This window comes from Kogia breviceps, chromosome 14 (assembly GCF_026419965.1).
Source record: "Kogia breviceps isolate mKogBre1 chromosome 14, mKogBre1 haplotype 1, whole genome shotgun sequence".
Taxonomy (NCBI): domain Eukaryota; kingdom Metazoa; phylum Chordata; class Mammalia; order Artiodactyla; family Physeteridae; genus Kogia; species Kogia breviceps.
This window is the reverse complement of record NC_081323.1, coordinates 87959268-87984411: the sequence shown is the minus strand read 5'-3', so window position 1 is coordinate 87984411 and position 25144 is coordinate 87959268. Positions and strand designations below refer to the sequence as shown.

Genomic DNA, 25144 nt, shown 5'->3' with positions numbered 1-25144 from the left:
GCTGTCATCTTCTCTTTTGAGTGGATATTTTCTAGAGTACCATTTTAACTCCCTTGTTTTGCTTTTACTATATATTTTTTCAGTTATTGTTTATGGTGATTGCCCTTGTATCGGTATTTGCTTCAGATTTATACTAAATCTCTATATTTCTGTATAGATCGATTCCCTCCTCCCCTCTTTGTGTTATTATTATACATATTGTGTCCATATATGTGGCAAACCCAAGATTGCATTTTTATTTTTTTTTATTTTTTTGTGGTACACGGGCCTCTCACTGTTGTGGCCTCTCCCTTTGCAGAGTGCAGGCTCTGGACGCGCAGGCTCAGCGGCCACGGCTCACGGGCCCAGCCGCTCCGCAGTATGTGGGATCTTCCCAGACCGGGGCACGAACCCGCGTCCCCTGCATCGGCAGGCGGATTCTCAACCACTGCGCCACCAGGGAAGCCCCAAGATTGCATTTTTATAGGTATCATTTGATAGAATTTTGTGTCTTTTAAAGAAGTTGAGAGAAGAAAGGTGAGCAAGTATCTATTTAGAGTTTACCATTTTAACCTTTTTATTTACTATTTCTGGTTCTCCTCATTTCTTTATGCCTCTTTGCACAGCTATTGTTAAGTATGTTACATTTCTATATATTATAGGCCTAACAATACAATTATATACATATTATTTTATGAAATTGCTATTTAAATCAGATAAGAGAAGAAAGGAGAGCAAATAGGTAATTATACTGTCTTTTATAATTCCCTATGTAATTACCTTTGTTGGTACTTTTTGTTTTTTCATGTGGATTTGAATTACTCTCTGGTGTCACTTGCTTTCAACCTGACAATCTTCCCTTAGTGTTTCCTGTGAGGCAGGTCAGCTAGCAATGAATTTTTCTGTTTTTGTTTATCTCAGAATGTCTTTATTTCACCTTCATTTTGAAAATAGTTTGTTGAATATAAGATTCTTGGTTGACGGTTTTCTTTCAACACTTTGAATGTGTGACCCCATTGTCTTCTGTCCTCCATTTTTTTCTGATTAGAAGTCAGCTGTTAATATTATTTGAGATCTGTTGTACTGGGTAAGTCATTTTTCTCTTGCTGACTTCAAGAGTTTCTTTTTGTCTTTGTCTTGCAGAATTTTAACTATGATGTGTCTGGGTGTGAATCTTGTTCCATTTATCTTACTTGTGGTTTATTGAGCTTGTCAGATGTGTAGACTTTTTTCTACCAAATTTGGGATGTTTTAAGTCATTATTACTTCCAGTAATTTCTCTGCTTCTTTCTTTCTCTTCTCATCCTGGTACTCTCACTATGCTTATGTTGGTACACTCGGTGCGTTCTCACATTCGTTGGGCGCTCTGTTCTTTTTTTTTTCTTATTCTTTTTTCTGTTTGTTTTTCAGATTGCATAATCTCTATCATTCTATCTTCAAGTGCACTGAGTTTTTCCTCTGTCAGCTCAAATCTACCATTGAGTCCCCCTAGTGAATTTTTTTATTTTAGTTATGGTATTTTTCAACTCCAGAACTTCTCATTAGGTTCTTTTTAAGTCATTTCTGTCTCTTTATTGATATTTTCTACTTGGTGTGGTAGTGTCAGCATACTTTAATTCTTTACACATGGTCTCCTTCAGTTCTTTGTTAAAGTCCCCTACTATGATTGTGTTACTGTCGATTTCCCCTTTTAGGGCTGTTAGTATTTGCCTTATGTATTGAGGTGCTCCTATGTTGGGTGCATAAATATTTACAATTGTTATATTTTCTTCTTGGGTCGATCCCTTGATCATTATGTAGTGTCATTCTTTGTCTCTTGTTATAGTCTTTATTTTAAAGTCTATTTTGTCTGATATGAGAATTGCTACTCCAGATTTCTTCTGATTTCCATTTTCATGGAATATCTTTTTCCATCCCCTCACTTTCAGTCTGTATGTGTGCCTAGGTCTGAAGTGGGTCTCTTGTAGACAGCATATATACGGGTCTTGTTTTTGTATCCATTCAGCCAGTCTGTGTCTTTTGGTGGGAGCATTTAATCCATTTACATTTAAGATAATTATCGATATGTATGTTCCTATTCCCATTTACTTAATTGTTTTGGGTTTGTTATTGTAGGTCTTTTCCTTCTCTTGTCTTTCTTGCCTAGAGAAGTTCCTTTGGCATTTGTTGTAAAGCTGGTCTGGTGGTGCTGAATTCTCTCAGCTTTTGCTTGTCTGTAAAGGTTTTAATTTCACCATCAAATCTGAATGAGATCCTTGCTGGGTAGAGTAATCTTGGTTGCAGGTTTTTCTCCTTCGTCACTTTAAATATGTCCTGCCACTCCCTTCTGGCTTGCAGAGTTTCTGCTGAAAGATCAGCTGTTAACCTTATGGGGATTCCCTTGTGTGTTATTTGCTGTTTTTCCCTTGCTGCTTTTAATATGTTTTCTTTGTATTTAATTTTTGATAGTTTGATTAATATGTGTCTTGGTGTGTTTCTCCTTGGATTTCTCCTGTATGGGACTCTCTGTGCTTCCTGGACTTGATTAACTATTTCCTTTCCCATATTAGGGAAGTTTTCAACTATAATCTCTTCAAATATTTTCTCAGTCCCTTCCTTTTTCTCTTCTTCTTCTGGGACCCCTATAATTCGAATGTTGGTGTGTTTAATGTTGTCCCAGAGGTCTCTGAGACTGTCCTCAGTTCTTTTCATTCTTTTTTCTTTATTCTGCTCTGCAGTAGTTATTTCCACTACTTTATCTTCCAGGTCACTTATCTGTTCTTCTGCCTCAGTTATTTTGCTACTGATTCCTTCTAGAGTATTTTTAATTTCATTTATTGTGTTGTTCATCATTGCTTGTTTCCTCTTTAGTTCTTCTAGGTCCTTGTTAAATGTTTCTTGCATTTTCTCTATTCTATTTCCAAGATTTTGGATCATCTTTACTATCATTATTCTGAATTCTTTTTCAGGTAGACTGCCTATTTCCTCTTCATTTGTTAGGTCTGGGGTTTTTTTTACCTTGCTCGTTCACCTGCTGTGTGTTTTTCTGTCTTTTCATTTTGCTTATCTTACTTTGTTTGGGGTCTCCTTTTCACAGGCTGCAGGTTCGTAGTTCCCGTTGTTTTTGGTGTCTGTCCCCAGTGGCTAAGGTTGGTTCAGTGGGTTGTGTAGGTTTCCTGGTGGAGGGGACTAGTGCCTGTGTTCTGGTGGATGAGGCTGGATCTTGTCTTTCTGGTACTCAGATCCACGTCTGGTGGTGTGTTTTGGGGTGTCTGTGGCCTTATTATGACTTTAGGCAGCCTCTCTGCTAATGGATGGGGCTGTGTTCCTCTTTTGCTAGTTGTTTGGCATAGGGTGTCCAGCACTGTAGCTTGCTGGTCATTGAGTGAAGCTGGGTCTTGGCGTTGAGATGGAGATCTCTGGGAGATTTTCGCCCTTTGATATTACATGGAGCCGGGAGGTCTCTGGTGGACCAGTGTCCTAAAGTTGGCTCTCCCACCTCAGAGGCACAGCACTGACTCCTGGCTTGACCACCAAGAGACTTTCATCCATATGGCTCAGAATAAAAGGGAGAAAAAAAAGAAAGAGAGAGAGAGAGGGAGGGAGGGGGGAGAGAGAGAGAGAAAGGAAGGAAGGAAGGAAGGAAGGAAGGAAGGAAGGAAGGAAGGAAGGAAGGAAGAAAGAAAGAAAGAAAAGAAAAGAAAGTAGGATAAAATAAAGTTATTAAAATAAAAAATAATTATTAAGAAAAAACATTTTTTAAGTAAAAAAGAAAAAAAACACTGGACGGTCAGAACCCTAGGACAGATGGTGAAAGCAGAGCTATACAGACAAAATCTCACACAGAAGCATACACATACACACTCACAAAAAGAGGAAAAGGAAAAAATAATAAATCTTGCTCCCAAAGCCCATCTCCTCAATTTGGTATGATTCGTTGTCTATTCAGGCATTCCACAGATGCAGGTACATCAGGTTGATTGTGGAGATTTAATCCGCTGCTCCTGAGGCTGCTGGGAAAAATTTCCCTTTCTCTCCTTTGTTCGCACAGCTCCTGGGGTTCAGCTTTGTACTTGGCCCCGCCTCTGCGTGTAGGTCGCCTGAGGGCGTCTGTTCTTCGCTCAGACAGGACGGGGTTAAAGGAGCCGCTGATTCGTGGGCTCTGGCTCACTCAGGCCGGGGGGGAGGGAGGGGCACGGAGGCGGGGTGAACCTGCGGCGGCTGCAGAAGCCAGCGTGACGTTGCACCAGCCCGAGGCGCGCCGTGCGTTCTCCCCGGGAAGCTGTCCCTGGATCCCGGGACCCTGGCAGTGGCGGGCTGCACAGGCTCCCGGGAGGGGAGGTGTGGAGAGTGACCTGTGCTCACACATGGGCTTCTTGGTGGTGGCGGCAGCGGCCTTAGTGTCTCATGCCCGTCTCTGGGGTCCGCGCTGACAGCCGCGGCTCGCGCCCGTCTCTGCGGCTCCTTTGAGCGGCGCGCTTAAACCCCTCTCCTCGAGCCCCAGGAAACAAAGGGGGAAGAAAAGGTCTCTTGCCTCTTCGGCAGCTCCAGACTTCTCCCGGACTCCCTCCCGGCCAGCCGTGGCGCACTAGCCCCTTCAGGCTGTGTTCGCGCCGCCAACCCCAGTCCTCTCTCTGCTTCCGCCCGAGCCTCAGCTCCCAGCCCCCGCCCGTCCCAGCGGGTGAGCAGACGAGCCTCTCGGGCTGGTGAGCGCCGGTCGGCACCGATCCTCTGCGGGAATCTCTCCGCTTTGCCCTCCGCACTCTGTGGCCGCGCTCTCCTCCGCGGCTCCGGAGCTTCCCCCTCCGCCACCCGCAGTCTCCGCCCGCGAAGGGGCTCCTAGTGTGTGGGAACCTTTCCTCCTTCACGGCTCCCTCCCACTGGTGCAGGTCCGTCCCTATTCTTTTGTCTCTGTTTTTCCTTTTTTCTTTTGCTCTACCCAGGTATGTAGGGAGTCTCTTGCCTTTTGGGAGGTCTGAGGTCTTCTGCCAGCGTTCGGTGGGTGTTCTGTAGGAGCAGTTCCACGTGTAGATGTATTTCTGATGTCTCTGTGGGGAGGAAAGTGATCTCCGCGTCGTACTCTTCCGCCATCTTCTCTCGAAAACCTCCTTCAGTTCTTTGAACATGTTACAATAACTCCTTTCAAGGTCTTTGTGCCGATGTTTGGGGCTCCCCAGAGGCTGCCTGCTTTTTTTCCTCTGTGTGGATCACACTTTCCTGTGTTTTGAAAACAGCTCATTTTCGATAATATATTGTATCAACTTAGAATACTGATATTCAACCCCCGCTGGCTGTTGTCATTGTTGTTTGCTTATCTGCTTATTCGTTTAGTGACTTGCCTGGACTAGTTCAGGGAAGTCCGTTTCTTGAGCAATGTATACCCTCCGCTGTCACCCCTCAGAGGTGCAGTTTCCCTGACAACCAGGGATGACCGGTCTTAGCCAGGGTCCCCTTGTCTCTTGTTCTTGCCTCCCCATTAAGATTCTGGATTGTCTACCAGCACGGGTATCACACCCAGCTGTTAACCTCCACTGCCTGCTAGCTCCATTATTTCTGACGGTGCTTCAGGGTATAAATCACTCCACAGTTTGATCCAGTTACAGCCCAGCCCTTTTGCAGTGGCAGGATGTTGTGAACCTTTGGATTTTTCTCTAACGCCCAAGAGGGCTCTCCTTAACTCTTTGCCTGGTTCTGCTGCTAAACTTCTGGCCGGTTTATTATTACTTCACTTGTTGCTATCATGGAGCTGCCAGCTTCCTCTCAACTTCTCACCCCTGAGGTCGCCATTGTTTCCAACAATGCCCTTAGGCCTGCTCTGGTCCAAATACAGCCATTCCCCTTGGGCAGAGCAGAGAAGCTCTCTGTCCTTAAGGACTGACTCTCCCCCTATCAGGACCTCTGTGTCACAGCACCAAAGCTGGAGTGGGGACAACAGCCCTCTTCTCCATAGGGACGCACTTGCTGAACCAGTGAGGCGCTGGGTGGAGACGGTAGCCCCTGGTCTTCTGGGCAGTGTGGAACTTCTTCCGTACTAGCTAGCCGGGGTGGGGGCAATCAGGGCTCAGTATTCTCGACCTGCTGTGCCTGGTGCACCTCGTGCAGCCTCCCAGCGAAGACTGGGTGAGGGAAGGAAGCCCAGTTCTCTTGGCCACACCTGCCTGGAATAGAGTTCTGCACTGTGGAGCCGGGGGTGGGCAGTTGGGTGACAGATGCCGGCAGCTTCCTGCTCCGGGTCAAACCCAGTTGCGGGACTCGGAGCTGGGTCTCCTTGGCCACATGTGCTCCGAGTGGAGCGTCTGTCACCCTGGGCCGAGGGGTAAGGGAGCAGGTCATAGGTCAAGTGGCTCAGACTCTTGCTATTTTTCGTGATTTTAGATTTTCTGGAATAAGTCTTCCCCCCTCTGCTATATGCCCTTGGCACCAATTGCAGGGACTCTAAACGTTTATAAGATAATTTTCCCCAATTAAATCATTGTTGCACTAGGGAGAGGACCTGCTGGCTCCTCCGGCCATTCTGGAAGGATCTTTGTATTGATGATTGGTCGACTGGGGTGGGGTCTCCTGACCTCCCTTCCTGCCCACCCGCGCCTCCAGAGCCAGAAACCCTGTGAGGTCTTGGCCGGAAGAGTTCTGTGGCAAAGCTAATATTTCACTAAAAAAATGGCGATGCCATCCTTTTCTCCCAATTTTCAGAAATATTGCTCAAGTGAAAACTCTTAAGAATCCGTTCACAGGTGTGCAACAACCTGACTGATGAGAGTTGCTCTGAATTAGGCCATCAGCGTCACATGACACGTGCTGTGGCTCTTTATGTCCCTCTGTTTCGAAATAAGAGGCCTTGTCCCCGGTTTATCGCACAGATGCTTATGAATTACATCAGGGCTGCCGTTCGAATGGCATCTTAAAAATTGTTTTCGAAATCCAAAGAAACAGTTTTCAAGATCTCTCCTGCTCCAACCAACTTAGACCAACCCCCTCATGCTTAATTAATTCCCTAATAATATTTGAGTCTTTCATCTTGCCAACATAGCACCAAAAGTGGGGAGATTATCTCTATTAGCTGCTTGCCAGGCATCCAAGCGCCTTTAGAAACTCTCACAGCCCGTCTGCCAGCACATCCAACCACAGGCTGGCCTTCTACGGTTTCCTGGGAGACCAACACACATCGCTATTTCAGAGCACACAGGAAACTTACCAAAAAAGACCCTGCAGTGTTTCCATTTTGTCAATAATTCTAAATCACTAAAATACATCCTCATTAAAAAATAATAATGTCATATAAACAATAAGCAGGGCAGGCAGCAGAAGGACGGATGGCGTTTTAATTCGGGGCTTTCTTGTGAAGGCAAAGGCAAGACCCGAGCAGGAGCCAGGAGGCCCCGCCCCCGCCCTCGCTCCGCCCTCGCCCCGCCCCCGCCCCGCCCTCACCCCGCCCTCGTGTGCCATGAGACCTGGGTGCGCTCTCGCTCTTCCTAAATGAACAGCAAGAAGCTAAAGGAGCAGCTCTTAGTCTCTCCTTTCTGCACGATGGTTTTGTTCTCTCACAGTGGCTTTGGGGACCACTTGGCTGGACCTGCAGCCCTGCCACTCAAGGCTGACAGCCGCCCAGCTCGGTCCCCACATGAAGCACCCTGCTCTTCCACATGCAGTGGGAAAATTCCCAGGGCAGGTTCTGACTGGCTCAGCTTAAGCCACGTGCCCACCCATGAGCCAGTCACTGCTGTCTGAGCGTCAGGCCCTTCAGCCCACGTCACAGGGAAAGGGGGGACAAGGGTCACCTCCTTCAAAGGGTCACGGTTCAGACACAAACACTGGGACATCACTGGGAGCTGGACGGCCGACCCCGACGGTCTCCCGCCAGGCCCTCTTCTTAGTGCCTGCGTTTGTCACGGGCCTAGAGGACACTGAGATCTGTGGTTGAGAAAATGCATAACGGCACAAAGCTACTAAGAGGTCTCCAGTGAAACTACGTTTTGTTAATCACGTGAACACGCACGTGAGTGTGGGACACGTGACGTGTTCATTTCCGAAGCAGCGCTGGACATACTCTGAGAAGTGCTGGCTCCTGCAAGAGCTCAGAGCCCCCTTCCGGGCCGCCCCTCGGTCCCATCTGGTGACTGCGAACCCGGCTCCCCCACATCCTGAACAGCTGCAGGAGGGGGCACAAGGGTAGAAAGAGGGGAGAGAAGTGCCCCGGGCCACCCCCTGGGTGTGGGACGTGTTTATAAAACGAGTGACCGCCGCGCATATGATGGCCTCTCCATCACCGGAGAGACCTGGTGTGAGACCCACCCTTGGAAGTGTCTCTAATCTTTTATACAGCTGGGGTTGAAGGCGGCCCCGAAGGCTTACTGAGAAGCCTCTGTCTCTGCCACCTGGGCTGCGATGCCAGAGCCGGGTCTGCCCCCACTCCGTCCCCAGGCGGTATGACGCTGAGATGGTCACTCGCTTCTGTGGGCCTCCGTTCTCTCCAACACAAAATGAGACAGAACCCAATCGCGACTTCTCACATTCGTCCTCACGTGCTTGGGACGGTGGGTGGGGAGGACCCCAAACGCCGAAGGGTGAAATCTTGAATCTTAACGTTCGGTCTTCAGACCATCAAAAACCCTGACCCCGTCTGTGAAACCAGGAACCAAATTGCTGTCGTCCAATCCTGAACATTCTGTGAATTTCTCATGAGGAAAGAGGGCTTCGGTGTTTTCCTTCCCCTGAGCTTCAGGAAATTTAGAACCAAAATCAGTGTCTGAAGAAGTGACAGACCCGACCCAGGGACTGATAACAGATTCCTCAGCTTCTCTCCATGACCTCTGTCCTCCTTTCTCTGAGTTTACGCAGAGCTTGGCCCCCTAAGCCCCTCGAGGCCTCTAGAAAACAGATGAAGGATAAATCTTAACCACCAGCCGCAGATGCAGGTGCCTGATCTCTTATCTGAAAAAGATACACTTTCAAGAACTGGGCGTTTCTCAGGTTGGGGCCGAGTCCTGTATCAGGTCACACCCCCAACAGGGCCAGGGGGGCACTCTCGCGGAACCCACTCGTGTTTCTGCAGCAACCCCTGAGGACATCCACACCGGATGGCCTCCCAGCAGTTCGGCTCGGGGTCCGCGGCACTTCAGCTCAACGCAGGTCAGGCTCCGCCTCCAAACGAGCTGCAAAAACAGCCTTTGGTTTTCAGAGCATCATGGGCTTGGGACTGACGACTAGGGGATGGTGAGAGCCCGTTCAGCTGCCGTGCAGGAGGGGCTCGGAGCCGGGAACCCCGCGGCCTGGGTGGCCGGGCTCAGGGGAGGCTCCCACCTCGCAGGGTCACGGTGCAGCGACAGAGGTGGCACGAGGCTGCTCTGTCGTGAGCGGTGTCCACAGGAGAGAAGCCTGTGCCGCCTCTCGGCGTTGCCGTCCAGTGATGGAGGAGCTGTCCTCCGCCTCGGGGATGTGCTGGGAGGGCACGTTTGTCAGCCCCCGTTTCCAGGAGCTCTGCCTCGGCCATGGAGGATGTCACAACGCGAATGGTTTACATTTAACGTCCTAAGAATTCCCAGGTCTGTGACGCACCGTCGTTACTTGATGTAAATACTCCATTTAGAGCGAGGGTCTCAGTCTGTGTCCGAAAAATCCCGGAAGTCTCTGGCTCCACCGTCTGCACACGAGGGGTGTCTGCACAGCCGCGAGGCCGCCCGTCTCACAGCACCGAATGCTGCTCCCCGGGTGCGGGCCAGCGTGAGCCCTCGGGTCCGAGCTGCCTTCGGGGGCGGCCATCACCCCCAGACCGCCAGGTGAAGGCCGGAAGGCGACTGTCCCCTCCTCCCCTGCCCCCACCCCGGCCTGGCTGAGGCTCCAGGGAATACACATTCCCAGGCCCCATCCCAGACCCGCTGAGTCAGGGGAGCAGAGCGGGAGCCGCCGCCCAGGAAGCTGTGCTCTTCCAAGACTTCCCCGGAGATTCTGAGCCAGCAACAGGGGGACACCTAGTCCTTTATACCAGCCAGGCCTCCGCCACCTCCTGGGAGAGGAAAAGGGGCAGGTGTGGCTGCACCCTGACGGCTCGGGCCCTGGAGCCCAGCAAGGAGGCGCCCTGCCCGTGGGCGGCCCGAGTGTGAGGGACCCGCCAGTGGCCCGCCCGCCGCCCACGGTGACCTCCACCTGGCCGGGTGCCCCGCGAGGGGAGGGGCTTTCCTCGGCCACGATTCCTGTCCCCTCCCTGAACTTGACAGGCCGGAAGCCACCGTGCCTGCAGACCCATTTGTGGCACCCGGAAGGTGGCCTCTGTGAGGCCTGGGGTAGCGGGCGCGGGGAGGAACCCCTGTGCTTTCAGGGTCTGGGCAGCGTCTTGGGTGCGGGTCCTCACAGCAGAGCCCGGCCAGCCTGGGTGCCGTCCCCACCCACCGGGGGCAGGAAGCTCCGAGGATTCAGGGGAGGGGCCCCGGGACCACCTGGCAGGTCTGGGACAGGGGAACCGGGAGCCGTCCCCGCTCTGGGCAAACACTTCGGCCTCCACTGTCTGGATCAGCAGGCCCTCCGGCACTGAAAATCCACTCCCAGGACCACACAACACACGGCACAGAGTCTTACTTCAAGACAATGAACAAAGCAACTGTGCGCGCTGAATGCTCTTACTAGAAACTGCTGCTTTGTTTTGTAGAAAGACAGGGGGGAGAGACCCTCAGGGGCACTGATGTTGAACCATCAATGGGTGGCCCACTTCCTCCACCAGCTGCTCTGGGGCCGCATGGTGAGGGGTCAGGTCCCGCAGTGCCTGGAGAGGGAGGGGCCTGCAGCACTTTAGACACCACGACACCGCGTGCGTTTACGGTGTCCTTTCCTGGCAACCTCTCCTCGGAGGTCGGCATGGATGTGACATTCCCTGGAAATGTGTGTCCCACGAAGGACACACCTCCTCACCCCCTCTCACGCTCAGGATCGGATCCCATGCGTCTGTGGGAGCCTGCGTCACAGTCTTGGGCAGGCTACGGCCCCTAGGCCTTCCACATTCCTGTGCTCTTCTGTATTCTGCACTGCGAGGATACACAGCATCCCCTTGAGGCTGCGTAGACCCCTCCTGGGTGGGAGATGGAGTGTAGACCCCTCCTGGGTGGGAGATGGAGTGTAGACCCCTCCTGGGTGGGAGATGGAGTGTAGACCCCTCCTGGGGTGGGAGATGGAGTGTAGACCCCTCCTGGGTGGGAGATGGAGTGTAGACCCCTCCTGGGTGGGAGATGGAGTGTAGACCCCTCCTGGGGTGGGAGATGGAGTGTAGACCCCTCCTGGGGTGGGAGTGCTGCGTAGACCCTCCTGGCACGGGCTCAGGCACAGTGATGTGTTGGGGGGCAGAGACTCAAGGGCAGTGAGACAGCGCATTGCCCGGCTTGGCGTAAGCTCAGCCCGGGCCTCGAGCGGGGAGGTCTGGGGGGGTCCCTGCGCGGCTTGTGTGTAGGAGGTCTGGGGCCGGGGAAGCGGGAGGAAGCAGTCGACCGGCACCAGCCCCGCCGTGGACGGCCCGTGCTGGTCCCCGCTCGGCCCTGCTGCCCCCGCCGCCCTCCCGCGTGGGCCCCCCGTCCGTGACCGCCCCCCGCGCCCACGCCCCCCCTGAGCTCCCCCCTCCCCGGCCGCCTGGCTGACGCCTCTCTGTCCGTCCGTCTGTCCGCAGGGCACCGAGTCCGGGTCCGAGGACGCGCTCCCCCAGCACTCCTTCGTCAACCACTACCTGAGCGACCCCACCTACTACAACTCGTGGAAGCGGCGCGCGGGCGCGGCCCCGCACAGGTACGAGGCGGTGGCGGGCGCCGAGGCCGGGCCGGCCCCGCGCGCCGCCGTCACCGCGCAGAGCGCCGTGTTCGCGCCCGCCGCCCACGGCGCCCGGACTCCGCTCGCCGGCTTCTCGTCCTTCGTGTGAGCGCGCCGGGCCCGCGGCCACCCTGGTTAAGACAGTCGGCTCCGGGGACTGGGCTCCGGCCGGCGTGAAGAGGCTCTGGCGCCTGCGGATTGATTTTACCCACCTGTGAGCGCGAGATTTCAGTTAGGAAAGTTTTTTTTTTTTTTACTGGCTCTTTGTAACCTCGCTGCAGGAAGCGGGTCTCTTTGTTTTTCTTTTCTTTTTCCGAGAAGGTGTGTTTCACTGGTGCAGGGGCTCGTCACCCCGACCTGGGAAGACCTGAGCCCTCGGGTCCGGGCTTCTCCATCCTGCGCCGACTGGGAAGGCCGGGGGGGGGGGGCGGGAGACGGGGGTCCAGGGAGGCCGCGCCTCTGGCAGGCCGCTCCCTTCTCTTCTCTAACCCCTGCGCGAGAAGCAGCGGCCCGCCTGGGGCTCCCTCCCACCGTCTCCGCCTCCGGCGTGCGAGGAGCATGTGTGTGACCCAGGCTCAGGGCCTCCGGACCCCAGGGCGCCCAGCTCTGAAATGTCCTCACTCGGCAGTTTGTAGGCGCGGAATCGGCTTCAAGGTTCCTGGCCGCGGGGCCACAGATTCCAGGGCTCCGTTGGGCGTCCTTCCAGGGGTGAAATATTCGGGGCTCTCCCTTCCCTGCTTCCTTGCGACCTCGCCGCGCAGGAGCCGCCGCCGTGGCCCTCGGCGAGCTCGCTCCTTCCCTGACCGCACGGCACACGGCCAGCCCGCCAACCCGAGCGAGCGAGGCAGCGGCTGCAGAATCGCTCGCTGTGTAAGAGGTGTGCATTGTTAACCAGAGTATTTTTTAAATCTTTTTATCTTTTTTTAAAATATGTCACATGAAATGAATGAGTCTCAGCTGTCTCCAGGTGCCTTTTTATTAATTGTTTAGCTTTGTACATGGGAAAGACGAAGAGCGACAGTGTCTCCAAGTTTAGCAAAATGGCTCTGAGAAGACGGGGTCCCCAGCCCCCCCCCAGCCCCCGTGCCTGCCAGGCCCTGCCGTGTGCGTGGCCCGCGGCTTTCCTTGGAGCGCGCGCGGCCCGGGGCCTCCGGGTTCCCGCCGCTGCCGTGACTGTGGTGTGGCTGTCCCTTCCCCGACCCCAGGCCAGCTCTTAGCCTTAATGGGTTTTCTGGAAACCGTTATTTACTTTAATTGTTACTGTTTTGTTTTCATTTTTTAGCTAAATGGAAATAGTGTGAACTATTTTGAAACTCCAAACCGTAGCTCTGCCTGTAGCCCATCACATCATTTTTTGCAAAAGGTGTGTGAGCTACAGGTGGTCAAGCCGTGGTCCCAGGGCCAGATGTACCGGCAGTGCTGCTGCTGTCAGCGGGGTGTGCCCCACGCTCCCCGGGGGTGGGGGACACACTGCAGAAGGACCCCGCCGCCTGCCCAGTGAGCCGGAGCCTGTCCACAGCCCTCAGGGCACAGGACGGGCCTGCAGGTCCCCAAGGGGGGAAGGGCTGGGCCAGCCACCCACGCCACGGGGAGCTAGTCTCGTGGCCACCCGTGGGTCATGTGGTCTGCAGGGTCCCTTCTTCCCACACCTCCGGGCAGAGGGCTGTCTTAACCCTCTGATTTCAGAGAGTTGCTGGGTGCGATCTCCCCAGGAGACCAAGGAGAGTTTTGTGTTGCTGAAAAAAGGCCTCTTCTGTCTGAGAGTTTTGTGTTGGGTAAAAAAAAACCCTTTCAGTTTCTCTAAAAGTAGACGTAGGAGGTGTGGAAAGTTTCCTTTCTTGCTCTCCTCCTCCTTCCTTCTCTCTCGCCTTCCTTCCTTTCTCCCTCCCTCCCTCCCTTCCTTCCTTCCTTTTCTGTGTAGAGGAGAAACGTTCTAAACCAAAAATGCTAGACGCTCTGCCCAAAGCCTCTCCTGCATGAGAATCGCTCCCTGGACAGGACCCACCCAGGGCACAGGGCCGGCCACCTCTGTCCTCTCGGTCCCAGACGGGGAAGTGGACAGGAAGCCCCAAGGCAGCACCTCGAATTTCTCGGAAGACAAGCGATCGACAGAGAACGTGGACAAGCACTGCCTCCGGCGCTCTGCTCTCTAAGCCATACGTCCGTCGCTTTCTATACGGGGAAGTGCTGAAACGGCCTAGCGTGGGGACGGCTTGGTCTGAGGCGTGTTTCTGGCTTTGGGGCTTTTGTGACAACATGACGCCTTTTTCCCTGGGCCCGTTATGCTTCCTGTGATCTCTGTGCTCTGAGCGAACTTCTTTGGGGCGGAACAGGCGGTCCGAGGCGGCGATGGGCCTTGGCGTCCACGCTCCACCCAGTGGCCCCGGCGCTGTGGGCCGTGGGAGCTGCCGGACCAGAGGAAGAGTCGGGTGTCTCTGGTTACGTTTCAGCCTCCAGGTAGTGTGGGCGTTGAGAAGCGCCGATTCCTAACCTCTCGTCTTCAGGGAGGACAAAAGAAAATCAGGATAGGAAAATGGATACTGGATTTTAATCTCGGCTCTGAAGAAAAGGACGAGCGCCGTTCCTCTGCCCGAGGCAAGGAGGAGTGTTCTGTCCTGCCGCCGTCTGAGCCGTGATGGGTCAGACGATGGGTCCCCCATCGAAGGCCCCGTGATGGGAAGGCGAGCTGCCCCTTCCGCGAGAGGACCCGCAGCGACGCAGCCGCGGGGCCGCGCTCTCTGTTTGAGCGGCAGGGATGGGTTTGCTGGGAGCTCCCGTCCCCACTGGGGGCTCCGGGCGCAGGTTCCCAGGCCAGCGAGCGGCAGGGCGGGGCTGTGGGCAGACCCCGCGGTTAGCGGGCCGTGGAGCACACCTCCTTGATCTACTGCGCCTCTTCCCTGCGGATCAATCGGTCCAAACCGAGGCCTGCCCTTCCCGGCCATGCTTTTAAGGAGCGCTCGGTCAATGTCATCGCGGAAGAGACGTGACGTGGGGCAGCTTCGCGGGAGACCGCGGAGGGTGGCGCGCGCTCCGGAAACCCCTCGTGACGCTGTGCCTGCCCTGGGCCGCGACGGGACTGAAGCATGGTGTTTGCATAATGTTCCCAATGGTCTGTAGCATGGTTTTCAGTTTTTACGAATTCCTGGCACGCCGTAGCCCTTCTCCCAGTGAGCGGTCATATCCACGCATCCAGATGCGGCTCTTTGATTCAGCCTCCCTGTAGCGTGGACCCCCCGAAAGGTGGGAGCAGGTAGAAATCCAGGAACTGAGCCGCTCTGCTGTGCGCGCCTCGTTTCCTGTCAGCGCCGCCTGCTGGTTTATCGGGGGCTTAGGTCAGTCCTGGAGTCTCCTGGAATTGTGCAGAAAACTAGATCTCCTTTAAAAAAGAAAAAAAAAATTGTAGGAAGACAGAGAGGTGCTTATGGGTACGATTTTTAATAAAAGCATCATTTTGTTCCTTATGCGCCTGTGATTTTCTTCAGCAAGTGTGATGAAGTGACTCCTGAATTCTAGGGCTGTTAGGATCGAACGCTGCAACGTCAGCCCGGTGCTGCGCTGGCCCCTCCTGGAAATGCAGGTGGGGACGCACAGCGGAGGTGAGGTCGGAGGGGTTCCGTTGTAGATCTCCCGGGCGGCAGCCCGGCCGGGTGGCCCAGGGCCTGAGGAGAGCAGCCTGGGGCCCGCACACCCCGGAGGGGCCAGCAGCCATCCTCAGTACAGCCCCCCACCGCCTGGAGTACCCCACAAAGACTCCACAGGTGCCTGGAGGGCAGACTGCTCATTGCCAAACTTAGCCTTGACTGGGGGGAGACTGCCGGCTCCGATGGACCCCTCCCTCCCCTCTCCATGAGGGCCCAGCAGGTTCCGGGAGCCTGAGGCCCTTCCCGCCCCTTTCAGCCGGGCCCGTGTGCCCTGGGGCCAAGTTGCTGCAGGCACCGCGGTCCAGCAGGAGGGGCTCGGCTCCGCCCTCAGCCTCAGGTCCGCGCAGCCTCAGAGCGCGGCTCTGCGCGTGGTGCTTAAAAAGCCCAGCGCCCGGCCACACCCAGGCCCAGGACCTCTGGGGGTTGGGCCCAGGCATCCAATTTTCGGGGTAAAAGCTGCCCGAGTGATTCCAGGCGCCACCAAGGAGGCCACGCGCTGCGAGGACAGGGCCCGGGGGGCCTGGGTCGAAGGAGGGAGAAGGGGGCCTGTGCTTCCGACTTGCCCCTTTTGCTCCGGAAGCGAACACTGACGAGCCAGAGGTGAGAACGTTTCGTTTTCTCTCTTTTCCCCACACTGTGTGCCTGCGCTCCGCCCCCATAAGCACGCGCGTAAGGGCAGCCCACGCTCCGGTAGTTTGGACGCCGCAGCTGCCGTGTGAAGGGTTCCATTTCCGGGTGGCGCTGTGTGCGCCGCTTCCGTCCATCCGCAAGGCCCGCCGTGCCCTGTGGGTCTGTCAGGGCCCCGTTTTGCAGGCGAGGAAACGTGCCCGGGGTGAAGCCCCTTGCCCCAGGTGGACACGGGGCAGAGGCAGGGCCCAGAGCAAAGCAGTCAGGGGCTGCAGAGCAGGTAGAACCACCGCACGGCCCACCTTCCCAGACGCCATCCGCCTTCCGCCTTCCGCAAGCTTTCCTCCCGTCAGGGACGGCCGGCCTCGGGAAGGCAGGGGCCCCTGCACACGGCGCAGGGTCCAGCGTGGCGACCACACCTGCACAAAAAGGCACCTGGAGCTCAGAATGTATCCCCCCCACCCCGCCATGGGTCTCTCCTTGGTTAATAAAGAGAGAATGCAGGAGTTCACTTGCACAGTCAGGCCTGTTCTAGGCAAAGCCTGGCCGTTGTAACTGTGAATGTTGTTATTACTGAAAAGTTAATGTAAAAACTTTAGAAACGCAACCAGTGAGCCCAGAGAAAAGAAATCTCCGGTACCTTGTTGGAGGGCAGTTAGACGGACTTCCCCAAGAAGGAAAAGGACTCAGGGGGAGCCCTCACTGCACCCATCCGGCTGGGGAACAGTGGCTCCCCAGCTGTGGTCTCCAGAGCTCAGTGTGACCTCTCCATTCCCCGCAGGAGGGGAGGGAGCCATCACCTTGAAGCCTACACCTTCCTGGGAGAAGCACGTTATGCCTGGGCTTTGAGTCCCGCGGAGCCCGGCCCAGACCGGAAGGCGGGCGCCACAGGCTGGTAGCCCCTGCGTCCCCGCGAGGTCGGGTTTCTTCTGGAAGGAACTGGGGGTCAGGGTCCTCTCCTCCACAGAGAGCCCAGTCCATGGGCAGGTGAAGACCCGGGCATTGCCCTCAGCAGGGCACCTCTGAGACGAGCTGGGCCCCCAGGGCAAGCTCGGGGGTGAGGGGGCCCTAGAACGTGTCTCTCCTGCCCCACGCACCCTCGCTGCTCCTGGGGCGTTGCCTGTCCCCCGGGTGATACTGTTGGGGCAGGACGACCTCCCAGGAGACAGGTGAGCCGAGCGGGGCTGAGGGGGCAGGTGCCCCTCCCGGGAATGAGGCCCCCAAGCCGGGGAAGAAGCAGAGGCGCCCCTGAGGTTCCTCCCGGCTGCAAGAGCAGCCTTGCTTCCTGCCAATTCCAGCGCTCCCCACAGCCTCCCGGTAAGTTCGCCTGTTTAACTTAGCTGGAGACCACGCCCCTGCTGGCAGCCGGAGGGGGTCCTGGCCCCCAGGCTGAGCTCTGGGCGCCGCCTGTAAGGACACCCCGGGGGCTCCGGCAGCAACGCCCGGGGGTCCTCAGCCCCAGGGGCGGAGTCACGTCCTCGGCTGCCTGGGCTCAGGAGCAAGTCAGAACGGTCTGCTTTCCAGCTGGGACAAAGGGACGGTCGCCATCATAGACAGGATGCACCAAGCGGGCAAGGGCTAGTGCACGGCTAGCTGTGGCTGTCGCCTTACGTGTGTTTTCCACAGAACAAGGCATTTCTGGGGGGGGGGAGAAAAACACTCTGTGAAAATCATGAACTATATTTTATCTTTTTTTTTGATCGATCGATGTTCTTTACTTTTTTTTTTTTTACATTCCTTTTTTATGATATTCTTTCCCATTATGGTGTATCAAATACTGAATACTGATACTGAATATAGTTTTCTGGGCTATACAGTAGGACCCTGTCGGTTATCCATCCTGTATGTAAAAGCTGACGTCTGCTCACCCCAGCCTCCCAGTCCATGCCTCCCCCAACCCCCTCCCCCTTGGCAGCCACCAATCTGTTCTCTATGTGTCCGTGATCTTGTTTCTGTCTCATAGATAGGTTCATTTGTGTCGTATTTTAGATTCCACGTTTAAGTGATATCATATGGTATTTGTCTTTCTCTGTCTGACTTCGCATAGTGTGATATCTCCAGTGGCATCCATGTTGCTGCGAATGGCATTATTTCATTCTTTTTCATGGCTGAGTAGTATTCCATCATCTATATGTACCACATCTTCTCTATCCGTTCCTCTGTCGATGGACATTTAGGTTGCTTCCGTGTCTGGGCTGCTGTGAGCATAGGGGTGCATGTCTCTTTTGAATTAGAGTTTTGTCTGGATATATGCCCAGGAGTGGGACTGCTGGATCGCATGGTAGCTCTGTTTTTAGTTTTCATGAAGAATTTTTAAGTGGCCCAAAGTGTCCTCTAAGTCAGCATCTCTGTGCCCACCCACCCAGAACATCAGGGAAATGGTAACAGGGACCAGTGGCCCCCTGTGTACACGTGCCCCCTCCTCCACCACGGCCGGACCCTTCTCCCCGGACAGAGGCAGGGATTCTCTCTGCCTCCGCCAGTGGTGATCTCCCAGAGCTCCCGCCTGGAGGCACCGGAGACCCCCCGGCGCCAAGAACACGCAGGGCGACGAGGGCCTCCCCGGACGTCCCGGGAGAAAACTGAGGTTCACCTGGTTGTTGCCCATTTCTGTGACATCGGCACGAAAGTTTTAGAGGTTTCGTTGTGTCACGAAGCGAAACCATTTTCAGATACTTTATTTGGGAGCCGCGGAAGCTTTTGCAAACCTTCTGACCAACCGGCCTGTTTCCCCAACACGATCGGTTCGCCAGACGCCTATTTTAAAAGGATTTGAACGTGTCCATGGCTTTGCTCGTACGAGGACCTTAGGGTTTGCCAAAATCTCTTTCCCTTTAATAGCTGGAGTCAATTAACAGCCAGCGTGGACGAAAATTCCAAGCTGTTAATTGTGGGCTCTGCGGTCTTAAAAATGTCCTGCTTCTCCTCAGATAAGACAGTATTCTGCAGTCGTTAAGCAAATAACGACATTATGGTGTTGAATCTAATCCAGACTCAAACATTTTAATTAAAAAATGCATATTTCTAAGGCGTCCTGAAAATGTTTCTGTGGGATTCTCCAACCAGCCAACAGCATAATTGGCCTGCTGACTTGGGGGTCCAGACAGCCCCATGGGGCCCCCAAAGGGAGCCTAAAAAGAAACCTGATGGAGCCCCGGCGTCTGGGGGGGGACAGCCCTGTGCCCCTCTTGGTCTTCAGGAGCATTTTTTTGAGAACGTCGAGGGCAGAAAGATTGGGGACTTGCAGCTCCAGAGATGAGGGGTGACAGAAACCAGACAGAAACCCAGCAAGCCCTCCAGGGGCATCCGTGATGGAGAAAGGGGGCCACACAGCCTCCTGGGGACCCCAGCGGGGGGGACCTCGTCTGCATCTCGGGGAGCCCCCCTTTCATCAGCCACCTCGGGGGCACCCACTCACCCGAGCAGGAAGTGAATCCTGCGTCATCCACACACCGGAGCCTACGCAGCTGTTTCAACAAGATGAAATTACACGCACAGGTGCAAAGCAATCTCCAGGTTATACCATGCCGTGCAAAAGTAAGTCTGCTCGCACTTGTGTGCGTGCGTTTGCACACGTGCAGACGTGCACATACGCCGGTGCAGAACGTGGAGAGACTGTCTCCGGAAAGATGGACAGGAACTTGGCAACAGTTACCTCTAGAGAGGGGACAGAAACGGAGGGGATCGGGGTGGAGTGAGATTAACCTTGGCACCCTCTGTGTTTTTCACCGGGTACATGTATTTATCTTTTCATGTAAAAAAGAGAACAGTGGAGCAGGGCTGGCGCTCTGAGTTGACTGGGCCCCTCCCCGTCCCCGCTGCCCCGAGCCCATCCTCTCTCGGCGTCCAGGGCACCGGACGTCGACAGGCATTGAAGTCAACGGACCACTTCCTAGCTGTGTGCTCTTGGGAAGCTCACTAATCCTCTCTGGTTTTTGTTTTTTGTTTTCGGTGTTCCGAATATAACTATAGATCATTTTGAGGCTTCCGTGAAGAACGCGGGCTCCGGAGACGTGTCAGTGTGGGTTTATCCCTGTGGTCACCACGGCCACCACCTCAGGGCACCTTGAGTGAGAAATGGAGGCCACAACCCCAGGGTGTGCGAGCCGCCCCGGCCTGGCCACCCGCTGTTCACAGGGGGACCGAAGCAGAGGACAGGCCCAGGCTCCGCACCTCACACGCGCCATTCCTGCGCATAGGTTTCAGAGAAAAGTAGCCCCGTTCACAACAGAATTCCCTGTGCTGCCGTCAGCCAGTTCCCAGAGACGCTGAACCGGGGCAACTTACAGTCTTTCGGCTAAGAAACTGTGCCTTGGGCCACTTCCATCTTCCATCCAGAATACTGTCTGTGCTGGGAAGTGTCATACATTTTTTAAAATTATTTTTGAAGTTTTGGAGATACATACTTATCTAACTCGTGAGTTGAAAACGTAAGGGGCTAAGCCCGTCTCTTCTTTTGCCCCATCACATCCCCCTTGTCCTGACTTCCCGAGTAGCCTTTCATTCTGATGGTCTTTCATCCTGTCAAGGACAATGGCCACTGAATTTGTCGTCTGAATTTTCTGTTGCCTTTGAGTGAATCAGAATCCAGCTTGTACCCACACCGGAAACGCACCGGAATCACAGCGAGACTACGGAGGGTCCGGGTGGCCGTCAGCAGAGACGACCGACCGGAAAGCAGGAAGGTGAATGCCGGGCGGGAGAAAAGCCCTTGTTCCATGAGGCCGCGGTCGTCACAGCTCCCGATGCCGGGCTCTGCTCTCAGAAGGGCGGCTGTTTCGCCAGATCTACCACCCGCCAGGGTGTCTGCCCTCTGACGTGCTGCTTCCATCCAGCCGACGGGAAGAGCGACCGATCGCCGTGCCAGGGCTGAGGAAAGAGACAGCCGAGCAGGAGGCAGCTAAACAGAGGACAGGCTGTGTGGATTGTCTGTGTCCCTGAGAGGCACGGGCTTTGCATGGCTGTCTTTCCGGTTTACGGATCTCCTGGAGCTAAAATCCCACATCAGATGCTATCAGAAGCCCCCAGGCTTGCAGCGGATGATTATGAGGGTAGACTGTGAGCATGTAGATTATCTGTTTACATTTCTCTAAATCAAAAGGCACCTGCAGGGCTCCCCTGGTGGCGCAGTGGTTGGGAGTCCGCCTGCCGATGCGGGGGACGCGGGTTCGTGCCCCGGTCCGGGAAGATCCCACGTGCCGCGGAGCGGCTGGGCCCGTGAGCCGTGGCCGCTGCGCCTGCGCGTCCGGAGCCTGTGCTCCGCAATGGGAGAGGCCACAACAGTGAGAGGCCCGCGTACCGCAAAAAAAAAAAAATCCATACTCAGGGTTTTTATACTGTAAAGGGGAAAAGAAATGGGGGACTTGCATAAGAATAAAGTTCTCAGAGGGGAAACGCCAGGCTCGCTAACCAGGACAGCTCAGCTTCTTAAATAGCCATTGTGCCCGTTTTGTTTGGTCCTGGTCTTGCGTCTGCAGCGGCGTCTGTGGGGGCAGACAGCCCGTCCTGGCGCTCCTGGGTCCTGCCCTCATCAGGTAAGTTCTCGGGCGGGAGTTTTGCACCCTTTGTACCAGCCGAAGGGTACAAGGTAGTTTCCAACGTGCAGTTCCTCCTTCCCTTCGTGTTCTTGACCACAAGTGACTTCGACATGGGCTCTGTGAGCTGGCAAACTTCCCTTCCCTCCCTCTAGACCCGAGACAGGAATTCATCATCAGCTAATAGGCTTAGAGCCCTTTTTCGTATTCATTGTTCATGTCATATGCAGACGGCTTCGAAAAGCACGCTTTGGCTCATGGCAATCATGCCAGACTCTGAGATGTGGAAAATCTGCCTGTGAATTGGCGATCATTTTTGGAAGGTAGAGGCAAGTTAATGTGGAAATGACTGCACCCAATGGTGGCACCCAAAGTAACACGATTTAGCTCTCCGCTGAAGTTAAAATAGTCATATGTCAAGGCAGCTGGGATCTGTGTGGGTTCCAGGTGTAAGATGACAGGCCTTCACCAGCTGGCCGCCTCCTCTAGAGGGGACGTGAGAGGTCCCAGGCAGACCCCCCCCCCCAAACTCTCTCTCCCGTCCACTGGTCCTGATAACGACATTTCTACCTTTGGCAATTAGTTTGCCCCATTTCCCACACCCCTCCAGCAGGGACACGGGGAAGTGGCGTCTTGGGAACCCTGCCGGCGGGTCCCAGCGACACGGAGCGTGGTGGCGGGAGGCCCCGCGCGGGACCTTCTCATCCCTCAATTTTTCACCTGCACTTGCCTTTTAGGCAAAAGGGGCCAGAAGATAGCAGAGTAAACACATAGCTGACCTTTTGTAAAAGTAAAACTAAAAGGTCTCCTGGGAGTGTAACCGCTGGCTCGTACCCCCTGTCAGAGCCAATTGGGCCAAACTCACCCCCATGTCACATTCGGGGATGTCACACTGCAGCCTGAGGTCATCCCCAAAGGAGGGCTCCCACCGGGGAAACTGGTGAACACCCCAAACCGGAGCTTGTTCCCTGGAGAGTTAGCGCCTGCCCAGCCACAGTCTCCCTCCACCTAGACTCCAAGCCAGTCTCCTCTCCTGCACGGTGGTGACTTCAACTAGCGAGATCTTTAAGTCCCAGAGAGATTTATATTCAGAGACCGGACCTGCAAAAACAGGAAAGTCAATTCAAGCTTCAGAAACATTTTTAGAACCATCGTGAAATGAAAGTCCTCTTCTTGCTCAGTTTAAGTGATCAGAGTATGTCCTGCCTCTTTCAGTTCACCCGAACCCCAGCCCCTACCCCAGTCCCCGCCCCCCCATGCTTCAGCAATTCTGGTCGACAGAGGTTTTGTGCTAGATGCACCCGAATGTCTTTGGGGCGCTGGTTGCACCTATGGCTAAACACTGAATGGCTGTGACCGTGCTTCACACGTTTCCCCCTGCCCAACGCCAGGGAGACTTTCTGGTGCTAAACGTTGGGGCGGAAGGGGCTTGGAGAGCGTTGGAGAGGGTGAAGGGTCGTGTGAGCGCTGGGGAGGAGAGAGGCGGCATCTGGGTCTTTCCAGCATCCTGGAGCTGGGGCACGCGGATGGAAGGGGCATAAAGGCTCACGATTTCCTCTTCCTCTTTTTATAGACGATCATGGGAAGCCAGACGAGCCCCGTTTGCCTCTTCCCAGTCCTGCACATTATCCGGGTGGCCCAGAAGGCCCAGAGCCCACGTGAACTGAGAACCGCTATGAAAATACGGATCTGGAAGGTACGACGCGAGGCCTCGGTCACCTGAGGCTCACGCACCCGCAGGCCAGGCCGCGGGGCGTGGCGACACGTGCGGCTGTACAGAGGGGCGTCGTGGGTGACTGCGGGAAAGCTGGGGGGTCAGGGCCGGGAGACCCCGGGGGACTGACTGAACATTTAGGGATCGGGTCACAGGGCTGGATCCCGCTCTGGCTGCCACGCTGCGCTAGGGGTCTCCCGATCGTGTCCTTTTTCCATTCCTTCTAGGGTGTTCCCTCGCCTTGCGCCGCCATCGGTCGAGTGGTGGACAAGCAGGACGAGAGCTGTAGCCTCAGGATGCTTGCCTTCCAGCTGTGATGGGTGGAGACGGGCTGGCTTCCGGGTGGGAGGCCTGAGCGGGCACACGGGGCCACACGCTTGATTTGCTGCTTTGCTTAAAATTCTTACGAATTTTTCAACAAGGGGACCTGCGTTTCCATCTTGCCTTGAGCCCTGCAAATTGTGTAAATGCTCCCGGGTGGGGAGGTGGCAGAAGGGCAGCAAACAAGTCGACCAACAAAGAAGCAAGATAAACGCCAACAGTGAGACGTTCCCTGAAGGCGGCGCCGAGGCCTGCAGGTTAGGGACTGGGGGCTGGTGGGGGGGGGGGGGGGACGGGCTTGGCTGGAGGTTACACTTGGGGTCAGGTGTTCTGGGAGGCATCTCCGAGGAGGCAGCCTGAGGATAGAGCGTCCCGGGTGGAGCGGCAGGAGGTGCAGGGGCCTTGGGGCAGCAATGGGCTCCATGAACCCAGGGTGAAGGCCAGCGTGGCTGGAGTGCAGAAAATTCAGGGGAGGCCGGGGAGGAGGGCAGGGTCCAGATCCTATAGGGCTTTGTAGATGGGGTAGAGCTGGGCTTTTTATCTCTCTGCAGTGGGAAAGCACCGAGCAGTGGGGTGGGGGGGGTGGGATACACGCACGGGGCAAAAATGGAGGCAGGGAGGCCAGTGAGGATGTTGAGGCCCAGGTGGAAAAAGGACAATAGTGGACACTGAGAGGTTGATTGGATTTGAGAGATTTGGGAGGTGAAATGAATGAGACTTGCTGTTGGACTGGGCAGGGTGTGTTTAAAAATAAAGAGTCAAGGGCATGTTTAGGGTTTGTGTCTGAGCAAGTGGGTGGAGGGTAGGACCGTTGACAGAAAGACAGGAGGGGAGTCGGGAGGAGCCGTCTGGTGGGGAAAGAGAATTTTGTTTGACCATGTTGAGTTAGCCATCCCAGGGAGACAGTGAGTAGACTTCGGATATCCATACACATATAGGCACAGTCTATTCTGAGAAAGGAAAAGTCATACCAACGCTAAAAGAAGCCTAGAAGTAACCACCCCTAACCCAGTGCAAGAGACACGATGGCAAATACATGATGACAGCCAATGACGTACGGGACGGTCCAGCCCGACCTCACTGCAGCTCACAGCATCTTCTCTTGTGACAGTCATTCCCCTGGCTCTGAGCAAGCAGAGGTGCCTAGTAGAATTCTGAAAGACAGACTTCTTTTTCTTAGCATCCAGCATTGGACGCATTTCGTAACCACTTAATAAACACCTTTCTTTCCAGCAGGTGGACACCTGGAGGTGAATGAGCCCCTCAGGCTCTACTCCTCAGCGGACGTCTCAAGAGCGTCTGTAAGAAAACTCCAGAGATCCATGGGGTGACCCTCCCCAAGGGGACACTTGTTGATGACCCCATCTGCATTCTGCACCCCGACCCCAAGCGCCGGCCAGAGCCTGAGGAGTTCCATTCTGAGAGGTAAGCGGGCCAGACACTCCGATTTCTGGTAATTCTCGGGGGTGTATCATCTTGGAACCGTTTTTGATTATGAGATAACACTTGCATACAGTGAAATGCTCAGGCCGTAAGCGCAAACTTGGATGCACTTTGATAAACAT

At 54.9% G+C, this 25144-nt stretch overlaps 1 protein-coding gene across 5 annotated transcripts in view; it reads left to right on the top strand.

Annotated features, from left to right (window-relative positions):
• Window positions 1-15203, top strand: part of SDK1 (sidekick cell adhesion molecule 1) — a 786274-nt gene extending 771071 nt beyond the window's left edge. For all 5 annotated transcript variants that reach the window (XM_067012701.1, XM_067012698.1, XM_067012699.1 and 2 more), the window contains one exon: window positions 11606-15203. In XM_067012701.1, coding sequence (XP_066868802.1) covers window positions 11606-11851 — 246 coding nt within the window. In that variant the 3' untranslated portion in view covers window positions 11852-15203. The remainder of the gene's footprint in view (window positions 1-11605) is intronic.
• Window positions 15204-25144: the final 9941 nt, after the last annotated feature.